This window comes from Neolamprologus multifasciatus, chromosome 6 (genome assembly GCF_963576455.1).
Source record: "Neolamprologus multifasciatus chromosome 6, fNeoMul1.2, whole genome shotgun sequence".
Taxonomy (NCBI): domain Eukaryota; kingdom Metazoa; phylum Chordata; class Actinopteri; order Cichliformes; family Cichlidae; genus Neolamprologus; species Neolamprologus multifasciatus.
Window position 1 is genome coordinate 1,248,760 of NC_140444.1, and position 24,854 is coordinate 1,273,613.

Here is a 24,854-nt window from a genome sequence, read left to right on the forward strand (position 1 = left end):
CAGTCAGGATGTCCTTGTTTGTTCTTTAAACCAGTTTCTCAGGCTGGTGCTATTGGAGCGGCAGCAGCTGCCATCTTTGTTTACAGCTGCTGTTAAAAATGACACGTTTGCTTCCACGGTGTAAAAACAGAAGAGGAAATTTGCTCTCTTTTTCTCTTCCCTCCGACCTTTCCTGTTTTGTGCTTCCTCGTGTCCTCTGTCCTGCCTCTGACCCACAAACTGATCGTACAAATGTCTCAGTTCCTGATCGGTGACAGAATCTGTTCACTGAGCTTCCAAAGACTGACGGGAGTTTCTGAAGCATCAGCAGTAAACGAGCTGGATCAGTTAGGAAAGTAAGGAAGTAAGGAACAAAGGAAAGGTGCTTTAGTGCTTGTTCCTTACTTTCCTAAGTGATCCAGCTCGTTTGCTGCTGATGCTTCAGAAACTCACGTCAGTCTTTGGAAAAAAATCTTTAGGATCATCAATAACCTGAGAAACAGAAATCCAGAAGAAAAGCAGTGAATCGCAGGAGCCTGAGAAATACGACCTAATGTGAAACAGATCAGGAATCCAACAGGAAACTGAACAATGACCAGCGAGAACACACACACACACACACACACACACACACACACACACACACACACACTGTGCAAAGTGAAGCAGGAGAACAAACGCGGTCAGAGATCAGCTGTGATGTAAATGTAGGAAAATACAAAAGTAAAATATATTAAAATATGAAATAAAGACCAAATTTAATTATGAGCGCTTTGGTCATTTTTCATGTGTTTCTGTCTGACGTCATGGTTCAGACTCTCTAAGATGCAGTCTGAGTTTCCCAGCACAGTAACATCCACCATCACAGCCTCACTGAGATCCTCTGGTTCTTTTACAAAGTTCCCCGTGATGACTCGTGTTTGCTTCACCTCGCGGCTTTTTCTCTAAGGAACTAAGGAAATGAGGAAAGGTGCTTCAGTGCTTCCTTTGTTACCTCGTTTAGGAGAGGAAATAAAATCTTCTTCTTGTAAAGTTGTTCCTTGTTTCCATCATTAAGATGATCAATAATCTGAGAAACAGAAATCCAGAATAAAAGCAGTGAATCGGCTTTTTCCCCATTACAGCGAGTCAGCAGGAGGAGGAGTCTACCAGCTGAAGCTTGTTTGCAGACGTTTTTCACTAAGCAGTGCTTCTATGGGTCAGAGTTAGTTCCAGTCTGAATTAAAATGAACTAATTATGATATTTTTTCCTCTTGTTTTCAAAAAGTGTTTCTTTGACGGACAGCTTGTGAGGAGCAGCAGGGATATTTGGTCATGACCGTCTGCGTTTAACTCTGCGATGGAGTCGAGTATGAGAGTTATTGTCCTTCTGCTTGGTGAGTTTACAGCAGCTTTCACTGTGACGGAGATCAGACGGGCTGTGATGCTCACAGAGACTAACTGTAGTTTTATTATTTACAGTGTGAAGCACTTTGCGTTTAACGTGTTTTATTATTTTCAATTCAGTGTTATTTATATAGAAATTCTCTTATAATAATGGATTGGATTTATATAGCGCTTTTCAAGGCACCCAAAGCGCTTTACAATGCCACTATTCATTCACTCTCACATTCACACACTGGTGGAGGCAGCTACAGTTGTAGCCACAGCTGCCCTGGGGCAGATTGCCATATCGCGCCATCGGTAAGTAAAGTGTCTTGCCCAAGGACACAACGACCAGGACAGAAAGCCTAGGAATCGAACCGGTTACAGATACGCTTCCCAACCCCTGAGCCACGGTCTCCCGTATAAATAAAGATGATCCTGCTGCGTCCGTGAAACAGGTGAAAGTAGAAAACCAGTAGAAACGAGCGGCCTCGTCACTAAGTGATTTCTATTAAAGCAGCTTCACAGAGCGACATCTGTGTCGTTGGTCAGAGCACCGATGAGCTGCACGTGTTTAAACTGCAGGTTTATTTTTTATTAACCAACAAAATACAGATTTAAAAACGCAACGTGCTGTTTCTCACATACAGATTTATGTATTTAGTTCTTCCATTTTTATTCATTTCATGACACATTTAACATCTTTAAGAGGAAAAGTTCTCACTGTCTTCCTGTAGTCTTTACTCTCACAGTAAGCTGGTGCTCTGATACTTGGACTGATCATCGTCTCACTTATATCCAGGTCATATTCATACACTCGTGTGGGACTGTGTGCACTTGTTGGTGTTTTAAATATCTGTCAGCAGGATTATTGAAGGATATTTGAACAGCAGAGGACCAAGAACAGAACCCTGAGGAACACCACTTTATAATCAGTCAAACTTCATTCTTACAGCAGCTTTCATGCAGTTTGGTGCAGCAAAGAACAAAAAACATAGAAACTAATATTAAAACATGTAACAGTTCTTTGGTCCTGTGCTTACATGAGTTCTCTCCCGCTGCTCCGGCTTCCTGCCACAGTCCATAAACACAGGAGTGAGATTAACTGGTGATCGTGCAGATTAAAGCGCTGCAGAGGTCTCAGTGAGAATAGAAAATATATGAATGTGAGAACGTTACAGACACACATTCATCACATTTAGAAAAAATAAACGTGTTTGGTTCAACACTTGATTAATAAGTGAGACAACAGGCCTGAGTTTAACAATATTTCTTAAATGGAAAAAACAAAAGCGGATCACAGACTCGATGTGAGCATCAAAAATCAATCCAAGATCGTGACTTTAACTCTGGATGAGAAAGATCACACATGTTGCCTGATTTGGTGCTTGATGCTCTCTGGAGAGTTAAACACTCTGCGTTCAGCTGCAGAAACGTTTGTGCCATCCAGCTATAAGACCAACCATCCCAGTTTACCCAGTTCACGTCTGCACAGAGATGATAGGAAATGATTTGAATAATAATAATAAGGCCTAATGGCAGGATATATAATGAGAATAACAAGGAGCTTAAACCGGATGTTGGAGCTATTTGTTCTTTATTTTTATTATTTTGACATTTGTTTGTTCTTGTTGTTGGTTTATTATATTTTTGGGTTATTTAAAAGTTTATTTGTAGGTTAAAATTTGCTTCATGTTTTTGGTTTGTTGTTTATCTTGTTCGGTCAGTCAGGAAGAACCGCAGGACCATTTTCTATAAATAAAGGGACTGGTTTAGGACCAGCATGCACTGGGGCGGGGATCTTTGTTTAATGCTCGCCAAACTGGATAAATGAACCATAAAATACAACTTTCAAGTTTTGGACGTTGGACGATCACATCGATGATCAACAGCATCAAACTGCCTGACAGTCCAGGATTTTACTAGTTTAAAATGTTTAAATAAAATCTTTGAGGACTCGTAACCGCGACACTCTGTCTTTAATTGAGCCGTTTGTTATATTTTATATTCGGAGTTTCAGTTCAGACGTTTCTTTTCAAACGTCCATAGTTTAAATGCTGAGGACGGCTGATGATCAGAAGCATTAATTATACACTTTTACTATATATATATATATATATATATATATATATATATATATATATATATATATATATATATATATATATATATATATATATATATAATTAATATAATAATTATATTAATAATATATATATATATATATATATATATATATATATATATATATATATATATATATTATTAATATAATTATTATATTAAATACAGATAATTATATCGAAGGCGATATTTGGTGTTTAAAATTTGCTGTTCAGGATCAAAACTGTGTTTTTTGGTTTTGTTCCGTCTTACATGTGAGTAGAATAAAAAAGCAGAGAGTAAGTAATCAGATTACTTTTGTTGGTTTGTTGGTGTGTTTTAAGCAGGAAGCTGCGTCTGTTTATGGTGAGCACATTAGCTGAACTATGGAGATGCAGAAGTAACCTGATGATCTGATGTTGTCACTCATAATATTTTACAGTAAACATGTTGGAACATTTACGTGGACAGAAACGGTGAAGTCAGTGAAGGTCATCAGTCACAGCAGAGATGCAGGAACCAGTTTTCATAAACTGAAGTTTGAAAGAACAGATTCAAAAACATGCGCAGCCTCGTTCGTCATAAAGCTTCAGATGATTGACTGGAGTCCGAATCAAAGCTAAAATAAAAAGAACCTCTAGTTTAGTTCAGTTTGGACTTTATTTAAATTCTTAATAAAGCGTCAGGAATAACGATTCAAATAGAAAAATAAAAGTTAACTCATCAAACAAACATTAAAATGTGACTAAAGATATACTGAACTTACTTCTAAAAAAAATGTTTTGCTAAGACACTGGCAGGAAAAGCGGCCCCTCCCTATGAAGACTGGTTAAACTGGCATCTTAAAAAAAGTGACTTATGGTCTATTAGAGGTCCCCAACCCCTGGGTCAGGGACCCGTACCAGGCCGGGAGAGGTGAGGCTCCGGTGTGAAATTTATGGTTTTCAGGGCTTTTATCATTAACTCTGTTTCCCCGGGTCTTTTCCCGTGTTGTAGTTGTGTCTTATTTTGAAAGAAATGATTACCTGTTACCATAGTGACCAGAGAGCATTAAGGGGCAGAGAGGAGGACGTTACTCTCAGTGTTGTTGGTGCATTTCAGGAGGACGCTGCTAATAAAGTTACACAATTACACAGTGAACTTGTGTTTATTATATTTACAGAACACCTTAAAGGCCGGTCCCTGAAAATATTGTCGGACATTAAACCGTCCGTAGTGCAAGAAAGGTTGCAGCTACTAAACTTTATCAGCTTGGAGTGTCTGGTGTGTGAAAGTAGAGTGTGAGTGTTATTTTTCTTTTTTTGTTTATAACTAAAGTTTAGAGATAGGGTGAGAGGTTCGGCCATCCGGGAGGGGCTCAGAGTAGAGCCGCTGCTGCTCCACATCGAAAGGAGCCAGCTGAGGTGGTTCGGGCATCTGATAAGGATGCCCCCTGGGCGCCTCCTGGGTGAGGTGTTCCAGGCATGTCCCACCGGGAGGAGGCGCCGGGGCAGACCCAGGACACGCTGGAGAGATTATATCTCTCGGCTGGCCTGAGAACGCCTTGGTGTTCCCCCGATAAGCTGGAGGAGGTGGCTGGGGAGAGGGAGGTCTGGGACTCTTTGCTTAGGCTGCTGCCCCCGCAACCCGGCCTCGGATAAAGCGGATGAAGATGGATGGATCTAAAGTTTAAAAATAAAAATGTTGAAACTATATATATATATATATATATATATATATATATATATATATATATATATATATATATATATATATTAGGGGTGCAACAATACTCGTATCGATATTGAACGTTCATACAGTGCTTTCGGTTCGGTATGCATATGTATGAACAATACAATTTTTTAAATTTATTTTATCAACTTTCCTTCTGACGATGCTGTCTGTGTTGAGCGCTCAGTGGATCTGCGCTTGACAGTGCAGCCTAGGCGGAGTAGTCGAACGCAGATTCACTGAGCACAGCGCAAGCTAGCAAGACAGAAGCTAAGCTCGTTGCAACCTGGCAAATTGAACCTCCCCCACCCTCATTCAGATCTGGCGTTTGGAACTATTTTGGTCTTCATGTGACGTATGACCCTGAAGGTAAGCGCGTCATGGACTAAAGTAAAACAGTATGTTGGATGTGCCACGCAATGCTCAATTACATGGGTGGGAACTAGTGTGTTAGCGCAGTTAGCTCGTTAACGTGTTGGCCGTCCAGCCCCACGCACGGGGCGATCCGCGGTAGCTCGTTAACGGAGATTTGCCGTGTTGTGGCGTTAACGTCATTTCAGATTAACGCTGACAGCACTAGTGTGAACACAACGAATATGACTGCACATTTACTCCGACATCATCCTAGTGCAAAGACAAGTGGAAGCAGACAAAAACAACAAGCACGCATGCTACAAACTTTACCCGAGTCATTTAGACAGCCGTTAGCACATGATTCTCCTTATGGAGACCTGATATGTTTAATATGCTGCTGAGAATATAGCCCAGAAGAAGCGTATAGTATAGCTTTTATTTTGGAAAGAGACATTTATCTGTAATAAACTCTCTTTTCCAAAGATGAGTGATTTCTCAATCAGATAGATTTATTATTTTATTACTTAAAAACTGTACGTTTGAGTTAAAATATATATTTATAATTTTAATAAATGAAAAAGGCATGAACATTTTTTTTTGTATCGAAAAAATATCGAACCGTGAATTTTGTGTATCGTTGCACCCCTAACACTGAACCTTAAGTAAAATAATACTAACTAGACTGTAAAGAGAACCAAACTCTGGGCCTAACAGGAAACTACCAACATTTCTTTGGCGTGCTGGTCACTGACTGTTTGTGTTATCACCAAGTAACAGCCAGACTAATACTCTGTGTTATTACAGGACACAGCTTCCTCTGTTTGCCATCGAAATTGAGGAAGGTTATAAATGTTATAACTGTAAGTCCTGAACAGGAAGTAGCAGACATGAATATTACATTAGAAGCCATTAAGCATCGATCCAGAGCTGCATCCAGTCCAGAGTCTCCTCCTGGCTCTGACTCAGTAAACATGAAACGCTGTAAGAAAGACGACGGTACAAATAACAAAGCACCTCGTAGTCTTTACACCATGTTTGGTTGTGTTTGTATTTCCAGCAAAAACCTTTAATATCTTATATCAGCTGAACATGTAAATATGCTCGATGTGCCTACAAGTATCTCATCCACACTGTGTAACTTTAATGCACAGCTCACAGTTATCACAGCTTTTCAGTGTGAAAACTTCCTCGAGCTGGTTGTGCTGACAGATCTGACCTGTATAGTTTTATTTGATATTGGCTGCTTTTGCATGTGCAGGACATCTTTGTGGGTTTGAATGGGGGGGGGGGGGTGACTGAACGTGTAAAGAGCTTTGGGGTCCTTAGGGACTAAGTAAAGCACTATACAGGCCATTTACCATTTATTACCTTGAAATAAATGGTATTTCAAGGTAATAAATGGTTTTTTCATGGTTTTTTTAAAACCATGAAAAAACCTAAACATGAGCCTGGAAAAACTGATATAAGCTCCAGGAAACAGGAAGCAGACAGATGACCTGACACCAAACGAAGGAAGACGGAGAACTTAAATAGACGGAGTGGAAATAAGGGAGATGGAAACACAGCTGACTAAGGCTACGTCCACACGTACACGGGTATTTTTGAAAACAGAGATTTTCTGTTTTTGTTTGTTTGTTTGTTTTTAAAGCCTGGGTGGGAAATGGTAGAAGCAGAAAGGAGTCCTGTGTGGAGGGACAGTAACTGTGTGAGTACATGTAAGCTTTTAAACACTGCAGAGAGAACAATTAACCCTCTGTGGTCCAGGGTATATTTGATTTTACCTCTATATTTCACCTTTAAAATATGTTTGTCTTGCCTTGTTTGGTATCATTATTTTCAGCACAACCTCAAATATCTGAAATTTGAGTTATCTTTTCATTATGGTATACTATATTAGCACAGTTGATCTAAATTCAGACAGAAAATTCAAAATCCGAGTAGAAAAAAGTTTTTTTTAAGGTAAAACCCACAAACATGTTTAACGAATCATTTTCACAAATAGAAATTGTACATTTCTAAAAATTATGCACAAGTTTTGCAAACAACAAAGTCATATGGTACTATTTATGTTTTTTATATAACCATTTAAAACTATTTACAGAACAATCAGCTGTGCTGCATCAAATAAGAAGGCACACAAATTATTTGTGCCAGTCTAAAAAATGTAGTTTGTGTTCAGTATAAGACAGAGGAGAACAGCACAGCCTAAACCTGCAGGTCTGACAGCAGGAGGTGCATCAGTCCAGTTTTCCATGTGGGAACAGCGTTTACACTGGAATCTGCCTTTGACGGCTTTTTTTTTTTTTTTTTTTTGCACCTTTCCTCCACACGTAAACGGCGTTTTTGGTCACTGAAAACTGAGACTTTTAAAAACTCCGACCAGGGTGGATATTTTTGAAAAGTCTGTTTTTGCGTGTGGACGAGAAAAACGGAGCGTCAAAGATGTGCGCCTTGTTTGACGTCACACTGTGCGCCACGTTATTGTTTCAGTGAAATGAATTTCTACAATACTGTTACTGTTAATTGTTCTCTCTGCAGTGTTTAAATGCTTACATACACACACAGTTACTGTCCCTCCACACATACAACTCGGTTCTGCTTCTATGCCCCAGCTTTGTTTACTTTTTCCTACCGAGGCTTCTAGACGTCTGATTGGCCAACATTTCTACACGGTTAGGAATATAGCGCCACCTGCTGCTTTGGCATGTTCCTAGCAGCGTTTTCCTTCATTTCTGTGTTTACGTGTGGACAGAATCTTCTATTGTGAATAAAATCTGGCTTCGTGACATTTGAACATTATTTGACACCAACGACCTTTTTGCAGCTGTAAATGTTTAGTTTGTCACAACCAGATCGAAAAGTAAGAACTTGTTGTGATTTGTGTAAAATGTGTGAGGCTGAGTTCCTCCTGTCACTGATGCAGCTCACATGTATCAGCTTCACCCTCCTCGTGCTTCATGTTCCTGGATTTAATCCTCACTTACTTTCTGTGGCTCTTTGTAAGATCTCTGATCACTTTCATTAAAGTTCTCACTGACTGTTGCATCTTTTCATATTTTACAGTGATGAGATTTTCTGCTTCTGAGGAAGTGAAGAAGAACCTGACGGGCACTGTGGGAGGAAACATCACTCTACCTGACTCTGTGCCGGAGGGAGGATTTCTGTCATATGGAATAAAGATTATTGCTCAAGTGAATGATGGAAAATTTAAAGTATTTGTGGAAAAGAACAAGAACAGACTTCAGTGGGACAGAAACTCTGGACTCTTTACACTCACAGAGCTGCAGAGGAACGACTCAGGGAGTTATGTCATTCAGTCTACAAAGGGAAAAGGTTTCATATCATCATATAAGCTCACAGTGTACGGTAAGTCTCATATTTATTCTGGTATATTTTTGTGTAACATCCCAGCTTCATATGTGAACACACAAAACTTCCTGTTTACTTGAACATGTTTCCCATTTCATGGTCACGTTAATCCACAGAGAAGTAACACAAAGCCTCATTGGCCATGTTCCCACTAGTGCCTAACTATCGACCAATCACAGCTCAGCACAGCACCCTGTGAGTTTCTAAGGTATTGAACGTCTTTATGAAGCATTAACAGTTACTTCTTACAGTGAAACATGTATATTTGAACAGCCCAGCTGCCTCCTGTCAGTCTTGTATGGCCTACAGTGTTACACTGCCTAACAAGCAGAACAGACACTTTTATTTTGACGGGTTTGTTGTTGATGGTGACTTCCTGTGGCTGCTGCTGTGAGAGGAACACATTACAAAACACAAGCTGTGGTTTCCACTCATGAAGCAACACGTTGTGCTGTGATGTTTGTGTCTGACTACAAAGCTGCTGTCTGTGGCGTAGAAACCAACAACAGTCATGTAGCTATGATGGTGTTTGCTAGTTCACCTTACATGCATTAATGTAATAACATGGTTAGCCTACTCAACGTAAATTACACACGAACAACATTAAGCTACTCACGCAGAGAAGAACGGCTGCTGCTGCATCATCATCCTCATCATTTCTGCTACACTGGCAGGGCTAGGGGCCAGGACTCTCCTCTTCGGGTTTTTGGGGGATGTTGCTAACTCCGGGTCGATAACAGGCACCACACCCGCAGTAGATGTGCTCGGTGTGAGGTCTCGCAGCAAGCTATCAAATACGGCGCATTTCTCGACTTTTAAAAAACGCTATGCGTCGCCAGGTGTTTCATCAGATTTGAGGTGTTACCTCCTTTGACAGCATCACAGTATCAGCTTAAAGCACTTGTTGCAGCTGCTGAGTTTGCATCTTTTGCTGTGAAGTACAGCCAGACTTTGACCGCTTCGTCTTGGACATTTTTAATCTGTAGCTCTGCTCTAAAAGAACGTACGTACCTGGGCCCGCCTACTATCCTCGGAAACGTAAAATGATTGGCTAGAATCTAAAGTGTATCACAGCTCAGGAAAAAAAAGCACCAAAATGTGTTTTCTGTCTGGTTACTACAGTTTATGACAGAACCGGTGCCATCATGGCACCAGATACTGGTACCCATCCCTACTCGTGTGGTTTGTTTTCAGACAGTTCTGCAGTAAATCTCCTCTCATCATCATCATCACGCTACCTGTGGTTGATTTAACCAGTAACACCAATAACCTTTGACAGGAAGAAAATCTGTTTCGTTGTAGAGAAAGAAGAAAGGCTTCCACAGAAGTTGAGGTTTGCGTCCACAGAGCTTCACAGGAAAGATGACGAGACGTTTAGACAAACGATTGAACAGAACAGTCAGAAGCTGCTGGTTGAAGGGAAACCAGCACAAAAAGAGTTTGTGTTGATTGTGACATCAGAGCAGCTCACCTGAAATTCAAAGCTCTGCTCCAGGATCGCTGCTTACCCAACAAACAGACCCTTAGAGTTCATATGGGGGCAGACCCACATGGTCTACAACAGACAGTGTGGGACTTTACTGCCACCAGTTGGTATGTAGCACGCACCAGAATAATCCTCAAAAAGAGGTCGTTTTAGCTCCTCCCTTTTTTGCAGGAGGTCATCACAGAGCTGATTTTGGCAGATTTTTCTCCAAACACCAAAGCGTCTGAGTTTTTATCACGTCTGCCACTGCAGGAACCCTCAGACATGCACACACTGTTGCTTTGTTCACTGTGTTTGTGCTGTTTGCTGCACAGCTCTCACCGCCATCTCCTCCCACACTCTTGTGGTTGTTACACAAACACGTTACCGCACTATGCCCCGGCCCTCAAAGACATCACATAAAATACTATAGAACAAGCAGTGTTAGTAGAACATGTCCTGACATCTTTCACGGTTCAGTATATCAGTCATATACAGTTTAAGATTGGAATACGTCGTTGTCTCTAATCTGCATTTTTATGACAGTGAAATTAAAATTTCATCTTCCCCACAATATTCACATTACTCTGTATCAGGTTCCCTTTATTATAAAGAGTTTGCCAGCAAACATCCCTGTGAACGCCCACAGTGGGCAGCTGTGTGAACAGGACAAACCACATGTGTTTTCTATGGCTTTACTGTTTCTTGGGTGGTGTTGAGACTGTGACGTCTTCCTCCAAACTTTGTTAGTCTGTTACCAGGGCTATGTTAGCTAGCCTTGTTTTTAGCCTGTCTGCTAACTGTCTGCTGCCCTGAAGCTACAGCTGTCTGTGGGCTTTACCTACTGACGTACTTCTACAAGATGATACCCGACAACTGAAGCAGGACCTTAGGATGAAGGATGAGCTTATCCTGGAGTTTTCATCTATGGCCACCACACAAGCTAACCACCTGGCTTCTCTGCCCGTCTCAGTAGAGGAACCTGCTCCCTGTTCACTCTGTGCTCAGCCCAGCTGCTCACAAACCACTTTCCACTGAAACCAGTTCAGCCACATCTGCAGGAGGGCCTGTCGTCTCAGTCGATCTATGTCTGATGAGATGTGACCGCTCCTCAGGGGCGAGGTCAAAGTCCAGAGTCTGCAACCTGCAACCCAGATGTGTGGGTGGTGGTAAAGGACAATAAGGGTGGTGCTCCATCTACATCCTCACTAAACCAGGCGCCACCTCACTAACCTCACTCGTCAGCGGTGTCCTCTCCTGGGCTCCCTTGCCATTTCTCTTCCCAGTTACCTGGCTATAGTGCAAACACCTGCATGACACCAAGCTGAGCGTCCAGGCTTTTCTGTCCCGAGCACTGCTGCAGCTCCTGTTGCCTCGACGGCTGCATCTCCAACCTCAAATTCTGTAGTGCCCCCGAGGTCCACATCATCTGCCATCTCCTCAAAGCCGTGCCTGTCCACAGTGTGGTTGTGGGCACCTCTACGGTCCAACATGGTGGCTGTGCCTTTTGCTTTTATGGCGCCTGTGTGGAGGATATTACTCCGACCGATCTGCAGCTGTAACTCACCACAAAGCCTCAGCACTAGTTGGCTCTAATGACTTAAAAACAGTCCGTTGGAGACCCTCGAACAAGGTTTTGTGCACCTTGTGAGGAGTCTGCTGGTCTCTGCCTGCTTGTTTTGTTCAGCCATCTGCATCTGCTGCACATTTGGCTGCTGCAGGAATAAAGACAGTCCTCCAGCGCCCTGAACTTTGAAACAAGATCCCTTCACCCAAACCTCTGGGGTTCAATCTGCCCACAATCATTGAACTAACCTTTCACTTGTGTTTCTGGGATGCTTAGGACTCATATTGCACTGCTGGAAATAGTTTATTTTGATGCATATGCTGCTTTTTTGCAAATTTGCATTATAATATTTATTTTTGTTTTTCCTGCAGTGTATAAAAATTGGTGTATTTCAAAAATAAAACTATGAAGACACTCAAAATAAATTTCCTGTGGTGGGAAACTATTTTGTGCAACTTTTTTGTATTTACAGTTTTGAGGGATAAGCCTCTTAAATTTCTCTAACTAGAAATATATGTTAAAAAAACAAAAACGATTTTCAATTTTTTTGTAGTTTATTGCACTTTTTTGCAATTTATGTAATTACTATGCACTTAATGCAGACATATTATTAAAATTTAGGCTGTAATGGTTGTATTGATGTATAGCAACTTGAAATGCTCCCAAAAATGGCTCCACAGCAGGTAAACATATAATATAAGCTCTGGTGGACTTGTTCTATGGTCGGTCTTAAAGGGTTAAACTGCCACGTTTCCTTTTCTGCTTCCTGTTTTTCCTCTCAGTGCCCACTCAGACCTCACATTTCCCCGCTGTTAGCTCAGTGTTTCCACCACAGTCGTCCTCCTGCTGCTCATTCTCTAAAGGCCTCCACATCAGCTCTTTTCTCTCTTGTACCAGAGCCTGACATCAGCCCACAGCTGGATTTACCTCCCTGCTGATTTTGTCTAATCAAACAGAAGAGCTTAGACTGTTCTGTGTTTGGGTCTGTAAGATATAACAGATAAAGATCTCCTTAATACAGTCGTTCAATGGATTTGACCAGAGAAGCCCCAGGAAGTAAATAAAACTGTGTTCATATAGCACCTTTCAGAGCAGCCGTCACTAAGAGCTTAAAGAACTAAAGGCAGGTTTAAAAAGATGAGTTTTTATTTGTTTCTTAGACCACAGAGTCCACGGAGCTCAAAGAGAACTGCAGAGTGTGACACTGTGTCTCCTTTAGGTCTCAGCCTTGTGTGATGTAAGCAGACCATCATCTCCTGCTGGAAGCTGCTACAACCTGCAGATGTTCCAGCGAGTTTCTGCTTACAAATGTGAACAAGGAACTGCTGTGATCCAAACATGATGAAAGCAGTACTTCACTTGGCAAAATTTCTCTTGTGATAAAAACACGATCGAATCAGAGAAGCCGACGTCATTCAAAACAGGTTTTTGTGAGAGACGGCCAATCAGAAGGAGGCTGGTATGGGGCGGGGCTAAAAATCAGGCAAAGCTGCTTCGGTAAAACATTAAAATTTGAAATGAGCAGTTTCATATAAATGTTCACTGACTGCATTAAAGCAGCAATAAGCAGAGCTCTGCTGTCCTGAAAGTTAAAAACATTTTTCTGATGTTCATTTTTGTTCTCCATCACTTTTCACCTCCAGATCCTGTACCGACACCTAACGTGACTAAGCTGAACTCCAGCTCTGAGAGCTGCTCCTTACTGTGTTTGGTGGACAGAGAGACCACACTGCTGTGGTTTAAAGACCAGCAGATGCTGAACCAGAGCAGCTCTGCGCTCTCTCTGCCTCTCACTGTGCACAAACAGGACTTCAGCTCCTCTTACAGATGTGTGGCTGCAAACCCTGCAGAGAATAAAACTCTTCGTGTCCACGTGAGAACCACCTGTGGAGACACAGACGACAACGACACCAACAGCTCGACTCAACCAAGAAACTGTGAGATTATTTCCAACTGTGATTTTTATACATGTCAGCAAACACAGTGAACAACATTTGATTTCCTGTTTGACAGATAACATCGTCATTATAATCTGTGTCCTGTTGGTTGTGATGATCGTACTTGCTGCTTTTTTCATCAAGTCAAAGTATCTTTCCCGAAACAAAACGAAGACAAACGGACAGGAACAAGGCAGGTATTTATTTTCTTTATTTATTTATTGTGCTTACTTCTAACCTCTTTGGAGCTTTTAGGTCTAAACCTTCAGATCCAGATGATATTAGACAAAAACACATGTGAGTCCACTCAGCTGTAACACGTCTGTGTTTAACTGACTTCAGTAGAGTCTTTGTCCTGTTAGTGGGACTATGAGCTGCTTCCAGTGCATCACTATCAGCACTAAGAACAGCCGCCGAGGCTGCCGGCTCGATGCTGCCGTGATGTGTCACAGAGGAGACACATGCAGCTGTCACTGTGAGCTCTGTGTTTGATCACATCTGACTAAACCTGACGAGCCAAGCTTGGAGCAAAAGTTAAAGTGCATTTACTCATTTAAGTCATTTAAATCTCCATTCCCATGTAAACTGTGCGTGTTATATATGACAACAGGAACTGACTGAAAAGCATAAAGTTGACCAAAGTGACAATGACTCGTACTGAAGCTGAACCTCTGTTCACTTCATAACTGCAAACGTCTCTGCTCATTAACTCCTTTGACTCTGTCGTCGTTGGTCCTCCTGAGAACAAAAGTATTGAATCCACTACAGAGGACGTGACGAGCAGGCTGGTCTCAGGAGGACACGCCCACTCTGGACTCAATACTAAAGGCAGGATGTGGACTGTGAGGTTGTGTGTCGTGGTTACTAACTAGCTAACGTTTGGTTTCCTGTATCTATTAACACTGAGAACGAATCATCTTCCTGTCTGCGTGACTTGTTCTGTGACTTTCATGTCTTGTGAGATTATTGGGTCACTTTCAGTGTCAGAGAAGTGTGATGATATTCCCGTTTCCTTCTTTGTTTCCTTCTTTGTTTCCTTCCTGCAGAGTTTTCAAACATTGTTCCTGTTTTCCTTTTTGACACAGTCTCCTCATGTTTAGTGTTTTATCTTCATGTCTTCCTGCTTCAGTGGTTTTTGTCCATGTTTTACTTTGTAGTTCTTTCTTTCTACTGTCTCATTGTCTTGATTACCTGCACCTCATCCCCCAGCTGTGTCCACTTCCTGTTTGATCCTGTGTCCACTTCCTGTTTGATCCTGTGTCCACTTCCTGTTTGATCCTGTGTCCATGAACAGTCCTTCTGTTTCGTCATAGTTTTGATGATAACATCAGTGAATCTGTCTTTGTGCTTCTGATACTCTGACTCGTCTTCCTCTCAGCGCTGCCTGCTCACATCAGCAGTGATTAAAAATCAATAACCTTGATTGATACTCGCCCTCTGTGGGAGACGTGTGTCTGAGAGATCTACATCAGGCAAACTTTAGTGATTAATGTGATCCTACTGTGCTGTTAAGAGGCCGTCCTGGACCCCCCAGTGATGCTACATCTGTGGGGGTTGATTCAAACACAAGGACGTCTGTTTTCAGCAATAAGTGATCGTTTTATGTAGCGATTCTGTTTCTATTGTTAAAAATCAAATCGTTTCTTTAACATGATTTTCTTACCTGAAAACTTCAAAGGTTTTCATAAATCTGCAGCAGTTTGAACCTTTTCCAAACATTCAGTGTGTGTGTGGACGGCAGGACTTTCATACGTCAGGAAGCAGAGGAGGGCGAGGCAGGATGTAATGTGGAGGAGGGCCAGACGTTAGTGCAGGAAAGTGAAAGAGGACACGAGCATCGAGGAGCCAGAGCAGCGGCAAACGAACCGCACCCACCAACTGTTTTCAGTGAGAAGCAGTGTGTGAGCTCTGAAGGCTTCTGGACGTGATCATGTGATGTTTTCAGCTGAATTCACACAGCTGATCTTATATAAAGAAGAATCTATTATTAAACGTACATTAAACTGTACCTTTCACTGTGTTATCAAAGCGATTTCAACTTCCCGGCCGACCTAATGAGCCGAAGACGAACAGCATCAGCTTCACGTCTTTGTCCTGTTAGTAGCTTTTACTCTGAAGTCCTTTAAGAACATCATCATGGAGCATCTGCAGGTCGATGCTGAGACTATCACCTGTAGTTCTGCAGGTAGTTCACTTTGCTTCATGCTCCTCCACCTGGTGGGATCTGGACTGGACTGTTTTTGCTTCACGATGAAGTTGACAGGTTTAGTTTTTATTGGCTGTTCGATCCAGATGTTCACATCAGTATCAAATCGTTTCTTTAGTCTCATATTCTGTGTTGCTGCAGTTTGAAGCAGTAAATATTTCTGTACAAACACTTTTCTCTGGACCTTTGGCTGCAACACTGTGAGACAAACTGCACACAAACAGTTTGTTGAGCTGATAGAAAGGCTGCATTTTAAATTACCGACACATGTTTCTCCCTTTATGCTCGCTCGTCTTCTGCAGGGCGAGACGCTGAAGAACCGAAAGTAACGAGTCTGTTTTTTAAAGAGGTAAATGTAGACACACCAAAAAATCCACTTACATGCAGTAACAGAGTATTTGTACTTTGTTACCAGTGTTACTTTACTGATTACTTATTTTCAAAAGTAATTAGTTACTTAGTTACTTTTTAAAAACACGATTTACAACCTGAATAGGTGATAAAGTGATAGATCTTTCAGCCCAATTCTACTTTTTCTGCATAATCATCATACAAAATGTAATCAAATGGAAAAGTCTCTTTTTAAAACTTGTTTTATTAGTTTTAATCTTTTAACTTTATGCATCAAGCAAAAATTTAATTATCTGCAACATTCTCTGACTGGAAGAAATTAGTTTAACATTTAAACCTATTTTCTGCACATTCCAGCACATAAAATATATTTTTATTTTTTAAGGTCAGTACTTCCACGCTTTAAACGCTGCACGCTCAAACCTCAGCAAACATCAGCCTCATATTTCAGGCTCTACTATTATATTTATAAAGTTTCTTATCTGATCTGATTGTGTGATTAATCAGAGTAGATTGCAAATAATCTTTGAGAGCTGTGATGTAGCTCGACTCAGTGGTGGGCACGTAAAGAGCAAAGCTGCGGCTCCTCAGAGGTTCAACACTTTGCAGCGCTGCAGGGTCACACTCCACTGATGCACGAGGGTCAAAGTTCATACCTGGAGCCTGCACAGAGCTGGTGAAGCAAACCGAGAAGAGGAGCAGGAGGGGAAGTGACACGTGATAGCAGACAGGAAGTCTGTAGATGAAGTTAGAAAGACTGAGAGATTTGAACCCTCTGCTCGTTATCAGGTGTCAGTAAGCTCACATCATGCTGCTTTTAGAAACAGCCTGCACACGCACACTGGCTACAGAAATATAGATGCTTATTTTTACCTTTTTAACTCGTGAATTTAACACTTTGCTTAAAACGTATGCACGCGGTCGATTAGCGTTAGCATCGGTGCAGCGTTGCTGCTGTATTACAGGTAATTATAAGAGGAAGTTTTAATTAAAAGCAGAGGGAACTTAGAACTTCTTCTTTTATGAACGTCAGAACATCTGCCAGATGTTACATGGAGGTGAACAGTTTCTTCTCTACTCCTGTTCTTTGTTTTTGCGAGTTTGCTTCAGGCCTCGACGTGTCTGTGCTCGCTCAGCGTCAAATGAGAGTCAAACGCTCATCTAGAGTCGGCCGAGCACACAGCACAGCTATGTTTGTGAGTCTGAAGGTCATATAAGGGTTGTGTATCTTTCCTTTGTGCAGCCAAGCACCTGAAGTGTTGCTATGACCACCAGCGTCACCTGCCCGATGGAGGATGTGATGCAAACAGTTACTATGGAGACATTTGTTTCATGAACATGAATCTCTGGTTTCACTGAGACTTGTTTTATATACACATGAAGAACTTTCTCTTCAGTTTTCATCAACAAAGTTGTATTTAACAGTCCGTGCTGACTGGTACAAACCTCACAGCATCTTTGTGTGTTATTGTTTCCATGTGCTTTCATTTTCTGGCATTCAGTTCAAATCTGTAGCTGCAGGCAGCAGCAGCATCTTCTCATAGAGCTTCTAAACTAAAGACGCTGCAGGATTGTAAAGAGAGCTGTGATGTCTGAAAAGCCAGCAGAGGTGTGTCTGGTGTGGTTTACTTTGTAACAGGATGGACTTCCCCACAGTTTTCCCCATTTTCCAGCAGATCTTTGCTGCCCTGGTTTCCAGCTTTGCTGCGGTTCGGTTTTTTAGGGGTTTTCTCGCGCGACTTTTGACAGTTTATTCCTGCTTCCTCTTTTTTCTCCTCTGGATCATAAATCATCAGAAGCATTTTATTGCCTCCATGCGTCCACGACCTGATTATTTTCTGTTCTTTCACTTTTTTGTTTCACTTTTTCTTGTCAGTTTGTGCTTTTAAAGTGTTATCAGTTTAAATCTAACTTCAGCTTTGTGTGTTTTGCAGGTCCCGCAGGCACACAGGAAGAGGTCCAATATAGTGAAATCCAAATAAGCAACAACAGACAGGTTGGTGATGTTTCACTGAGAAACTCTATCGTTAGCAGCTCTGTCTCCAGGGCAGATCATCACGTGTCTGTTAGCAAACATGCTGTGTTTGTTCTCACCACTTCCTGGAAACTGAATGCAAATAGCAGCTGCAGCACACAAAGGCTCAGGTGTGCACAGGTCATCTTCCCATCAGATGGTGTGGCGTCTGCGTTGTTCGCCTGACATGAACATTTTGCAGAAATCCTTTTTTTTCCAAGGAAAATAAAACAATAAGCTTGAAGCTCATTTGCTGCCATTTATTGAGTCGTGCTCAGTAGCTGTTTACATCAGCAGGACTCTGATAACAGGAAGGCCCCGACGCTGTTACAGGAAGCAGTATCTGTTTCATCTCTTCCACTTTACTCTGTTATCTGACGCCTCTACTTTCTCCTCTACAGGGGGAGTCATCAACAACGATCTACCACACCAACCTGACCACAGTATACGATAAGCTGGAGGCCCATCGCATCAAGGACGACGATGCTGAAAATACCTGAGACCACACGAGAAATCCCCAACCGAGAGTTTCCAGAAAGAAAATTTCAGGTTATTGTTTTTTTGACTGAATTAGTTGCTTTTGTTTTATTTATTTCATTTATTTTATGAACTGCATGTGTCTGTGTCACCCTGTTAGATTTCTGTTATTGAGTCTCACATTTCAGTTGAATTCACAGCAAAGCTTGTTTTCACTTCCTGCAGCTAATAAAAGTCTGTGCATGAAGGAGTTTGGGAAATGAGTCAGTGATTTAAAAACGACTAACACACTCAGCTCAGGTACAGCTGAACCGGTTTCGTAGTTAAAGCAGCGAAGCAGCCGTGATGTCCAAACATCGGCTTCGTGTGAAAGAGATCAACCAAGATCCACTTTTGAGTTACACAATTTTGAACCACAAGACGTGCAGCGAGTCAGTCGTGTTTTCTCCATCCAGAGTTAAAATCATCTCCCTCGTTCAGCCCAGACTGTGCAGGCTGGTGGTGAGTCTCACCGGACTGTTGGCTCATACTTTTGGTGATTTATGTTCAGGCTGGTTCCCAAAAACATTTCATCCTTCATGTTTTCTGTCTTGTTCTCCCACTCGTGGTTTCCTGTGTGTTTTCTTGGAAATATCATAACCTCATTTATAAATAAACCTGTTCAAACCTTTCCATTGCTCAGCATGTGGGTCCTTCCTTCTGCCTGCAGACTAGTGTCACCTGTTGCTTGTCAGGTGATCTTCCCATAAACCTCTAACCCGGACGCTCCCATTGGTCCAGAGCCGTCCTCTGGTTCTCCATCAGCAGCAGTGTGGAGCAACATCATCTGAACCTCTGTTACAAAAAAGACTTTTTTGTGTAATGATCAGTGTTGGGAAGGTTACTTTTAAAATGTATTCCACTACAGATTACAGATTACATGCCCCAAAATGTATTCTGTAACGTATTCCGTTACGTTACTCAATGAGAGTAACGTATTCTGAATACTTTGGATTACTTAATATATTATCATGCTGTTTACAACTACATGAATGTACTATTGCTGTGATTTATTACTGTTACTGAAGGTCCGCGGCTCCGAACCGTAGTAAAGGGACCTCTGGCTAATACGGTGGGTTCTGTGTCGGCTCGTAGCTGAAAACTAGCTTTACTTTGTTGTCTGGGTCAACTTTGCTAGCAGAGACAGAGAGAGGCGTTGAAAGGCTGCTCCAACAGAACTTATTGTTTCAGAGGAAAACACGAACACGGTGTACAGTCGAGTCTTAATAGCTTACTTACAGCTGGGCTCGTCAGGCTCTCTTCTTGGCTGCAGTGGTTATTATTATATTTACATGCTTCATACATGCGATGCCTGTAACACTCTGCCTATTGTTTTGTTTGGGTTTCCACCGGCGTGGAAAATAGAGAGAGCACAGCCGAACATATGAAACAGGGAAGTACCGCCGTGTAATCCATTTATTTCAACAAAGTAACTGTATTCTAAATACCTTTTTTTTAAACGGTAACTGTAACTGAATACAGTTACTCATATTTTGTATTTTAAATACGTAACGGCGGTACATGTACTCCATTACTTCCCAACACTGGTAATAACCATATTCAGCATTACAAGGACACTCAGCAGCACCATCTACTCCTTAAACAGGTCCAACCAGGTCGGGTCAAAGCAGCTCTGGAGCCGTCTCAGCCAACTCTGCACCTCATATGTACTCGCCAGCTCACTGCTGAATACTGAAATGATCTTAATCAGAGATCCATCCATCCATCAATCAGACCCTCTTTTCTGCTGACTCAGTTAAAGCCAGCTTATACCTCACCTCTGGCATCTGTTCGTCTCTCAGCTGTAATAACTGCACTCGTGCACAATCCAGGGATTCAGTAGCTTTTGTCCTGCGTCCAGTTTGTTTGAAATCCTGGTGGAAACGGCTTCTGATGTTCATGCTCACCTCTCTGCCAATAACCTTCATGAACAATAACATGTGGTTTCCACCTCCTCAGCACAGAAACAGTCTCGTAAATGTCCACACACAGTTCATTCTCTGAGCTCACACCCAAGGATCTGACCTGTCTGTTTATTATTTATCTGCTTCTTATTGGTCAAATCTTCCCCTTAATATCAGTTCAGCATCATTATTATTATTATTATTATTATTATTATCATTATTAAGTGCGCCTATATTTGGTGATTTTATACGTTTGAAGCTTTGGTTTCCGTCCTGTTCTGGAGCTAAACGTGACCACTGATGTTCAACAACATTTATTCGTTTATAAAGTCCATAATGCACCTGTCCCTGTGTGATGTCACTTTTACTTTAGTAGTGTGTGACAGCTAATTTTTTTTCTTCTGCCCACATATTCTGTGATTACAAACATGTAATTAACATGTAATTAACATGTATCTAATGGCACATTAATCTGTAATTTTTAACAATGAATTTATTTATATTTGCATGCCAATAAAGACTGAATTTATTAGACTGTTATGGTGAAGTTGGTATTACTGATAACTACAGACACTGAGAGCTGCTGGAAACTAAAAGAACATTTTTGTGGTCGACTCTTAACCTCAGAAGTCAGTAAAACAGGAAGTGAGCTTGTTTGGAAGATACCAAATGACTTATAAATTAGGTTTGACGCTGGTTAGGTAGCAGTGCACATGGTTCTGGTCAGCGACCCTTAACGCCCCTCTGGTCGCCCTCTACATCACGCTGGAGGGGGGACAGCGACTTTCCCCTTAAAGTCTTCAAACAGCTGATATCCAGGGGAAGAATCACTGGGTGAAGCATGAGTTGCTAATAATGAGGAATGCACAGAAACCTGCGCCAGAAACAGCAACTCTATTATTTATTTTTTATTATTTATTATTTATCAACAGCTGAGCACAGACAGGGAGAGTTTATTCTGTAAGGCTGCAGATATCAGGCTGTAAATGTCCTTATTTCTACTGGATATTCTAACATGCTGCTCTGCAGACTTTACCTGTCCTGTCAGATCACGTTTCACCTGGAAAACTGAGAACAGGAAGTGTGGAGTTTGTCCTCTCAGCCGCCATCAGTGTTACAGGTCATGAGCTGATGGCAGGAGGCACAGTCGATGGGATGTGATCAGCGACGAGGACAGGATGTGATCTGCAGGCTCTCCCGGTTCATGGGGAATGTTTTTCACCATTTCAGCACACATGCAGACACGATGTCTGGCTGCAGATGTGAGAGTCAGTTAATGATTATGTGAAGGTCGAGCTGTAACTGTTCATGTGTTGCTATTTATGACTCTACAGCTGATCTGTCTCAGTGACATATGTTTGTTTTTTTGTAATCACGTATAAAAAAGTGTGAAACTGAGTCTGAGTGAAAACATGAAGGTCAGAGAACATTTCCTTCAGATTAATGTCACAGTTTACAAACCAAAGATATGAGAGGCAGCGACGTTTCTGCAGGTTAAACACTGACATGTGTGTTTACAGGGACGTGACAGCGCTACGAATATACAGCAAGGCAATCAGAGAAGATGGAGACAAGTAACCAGCAAAATAACAGTTATGATAGAACTGAAAGAAACAGGAAGATGAATGTAAACAAACTAATAATCAACCTTTGAATATTGAATAAGAAACAGGAGAGAAACACTTTCTGTGACAGCTTCATAGAGAGAACATGAGAACACAGCGAGGCCAGAAGAAGCACCACACCTCCACCTCCTCCGGCTCCTTCTTTGTCTCCTGCAGGGTTATTAACTTTCAAGAATGTACCACACCTACACAATTCCCTCTACAACCCACCCACAGACCCACAGACCCTCATTATCGTGTGGAGGGGGCTTCACAGACCTGCACACTCACATTCAAACTGTTATAAATCACATCTGTTCGTCACGCAGCTGAAAAGAAACTCTGACATCACAAACACCTGTAATGCTTTTATTTAACCGAACCTCTGCGCAGAGGGAGATCCTGCAACTGTAACCAGCAGATCTGAGGGGCGGCCCCTCCCTCAGTCCTGCACATATATACATTCAGTCTCACCCCTCGGGGGAGGGTCCGCCTGAGCTTTAAAACATGCTATAAAACCGCGGGGATTCCCTTATATGGCAACATAAGGGTGGGGATTATGTTGCCATATAACGGAATCCATATATGGCAACATCGTGCTGGGGGCGGAGCCATGGCATTTGCAAAAACATTTAAACCCAGGCACCAAACAGGCTAGGACCGGCCCTGTGTGGGTCTGTCTGTGTGGTACCAGTCTGTGCTGATACTTGAGTGTTTGTGTGTGTGTGTGTGTGTGTGTGTGTGTGTGTGTGTGTGGATGCTGGGCACATGAACAGTAATGAAAAAAAAACAACATCTTACTGAAACATTGTATCCTCATGACTTACATCTACTTTTACTCTATTCTGTGCACATCTGTCCACCCCCAGCTGTGGCTTCCTCTTTCCTTTTATGACAGGCAGACCCCCCCTGTCAATAAATTCCTCTCTCTCCACAATTACACACACCCAGGCATACAGCTAAACCAACCTAAAACACAAACACACACCCAAATTCTTTCCCTTCCTCTGGTCTACAGCTGCACCATCATCTAAACAAACGTGAGCACATTTTATTCTAGTCATTGTTTTCTTGTACTCGGATTCAAACCCACAGCCTTTTGAATCAGCTTCCTGTTCATCTCTTACTAAAATGTGTCACATAAAATCTGTTAAACAGTCTTTTCTTTGCTTTTATTCATTGTTTTGATGTAAAACTTGTCACCAGTGAGACGCTTCTGCCCCCTGGTGGTGCTGTGTGGTCATTGCATTGATGTGCTCTCTCTTTACATTTACTTCATAATAAACTGTTGTTGTGATTTAGTGAATTTAATGTAAAAATGTATTTAAAAAGATAAAACATCACAGAGCTTCATTGACTGAGATCACTAAGACGAGTGGGCGTGTTCATTAAAAACAGAAGCCAGATGTTAATAACTCACTGTCTGTGGGGTCTTTCTTGGTTGAGGCGCTTTGTTATGTCCCATCTGCCTCCTTCCTGTCAGCCTCTTTGTTCCTTCCACATGTGCCCTTTAGCAACGACACACCTGGTCTCGTCAACACTTCCATTATTCACTGGCTTTGGTTCCCACTCGTCCTCAGATCTCTGTGCCAGTCTTGTTGTCCTCAGTGAGTTCATCCTTTGACTCACGTTCTGTTTTGTCTCCAGCCCTGCCAGCCTACTGAAACGCTCCTGCTCTCTCTCTTCCTGCACCCAACAACCAAAGTGAAGCATTAAGACAAAACTGTCCAACAGGATCCACACATTCTGCCACAAATACATGCAAGACAACTAAATTGGTCCACAAATAGATGTAAACTGACTAAACTACGACACAAATCAGACAAAAACAGATGCAACATGATCACAAACAGACACATGTTGGCTACATGTTGATGCAAAATGACTGAAATCACACGTGCAACACTTTCTACATATTTGACAACAGAAGAAAAACACAAACAAAGTTGGAATGTATTTTCATTTAGATTTCTTTTTTTATTTCATGCCGAATTAGATATTTTAAAAGCGCCAAATCACAAAGTCTCCTCCCTGTTTGTACTGTAAGGTCAAAACCCTACAGTACTACAGAGAACCCCAACAATCAAATGATTCCCCTCTGAGCAAGCACGAGGCGACTGTGGGGAAGAAAAACTCCCTTTAACAGGAAGAAACTTCCAACGGAACCGGGCTCAGAAGGGACGGCCATCCGCTGCGACCGGTTGGGGGGATGGAAATCAAAAAGGAGACGAGATGGCGTGAACTACAGTTGTTAGAATTTGGATTTGAGGGCCAATCTAAAAATCAGGGCTCGCAAAATCGCTAGCCCGACATCCCGGGGCTAGTGATGTCTCCGGTCGGGCGACCAAAATCTATCTCAGCCCTGCCCGACGAGCTATCATATAGCCCGACGAGCTATCATATAGCCCGA

The 24,854-nt window shown here is 41.9% G+C and overlaps 2 protein-coding genes across 5 annotated transcripts in view; one reads left to right on the forward strand and one right to left on the reverse strand.

Moving 5' to 3' along the window:
* LOC146516090 (uncharacterized) overlaps nt 1-24,854 on the reverse strand; it is a 52,398-nt gene that overhangs the window by 24,596 nt on the left and 2,948 nt on the right. The gene's annotated exons all lie outside the window — the stretch shown is intronic.
* Nucleotides 420-24,132, forward strand: LOC146516095 (CD48 antigen-like). 3 transcript variants are annotated; one of them, XM_085162075.1, is made up of 6 exons: nt 420-1,355; nt 8,575-8,877; nt 13,556-13,849; nt 13,926-14,046; nt 18,341-18,402; nt 18,822-24,132. In XM_085162075.1, exons 1-5 carry the CDS (start codon nt 1,319-1,321, stop codon nt 18,372-18,374), a joined length of 789 nt encoding a protein of 262 aa, XP_085018201.1. In that variant the 5' UTR covers nt 420-1,318; the 3' UTR covers nt 18,375-18,402; nt 18,822-24,132. The 3 variants fall into 3 exon arrangements, 2 of the variants coding, with proteins under 2 accessions (XP_085018201.1, XP_085018200.1); XR_014874429.1 differs by lacking the exon at nt 13,926-14,046 and having other exon boundaries at nt 787-1,355; nt 18,822-20,910; nt 20,942-24,132; XM_085162074.1 differs by lacking the exon at nt 13,926-14,046 and having other exon boundaries at nt 787-1,355.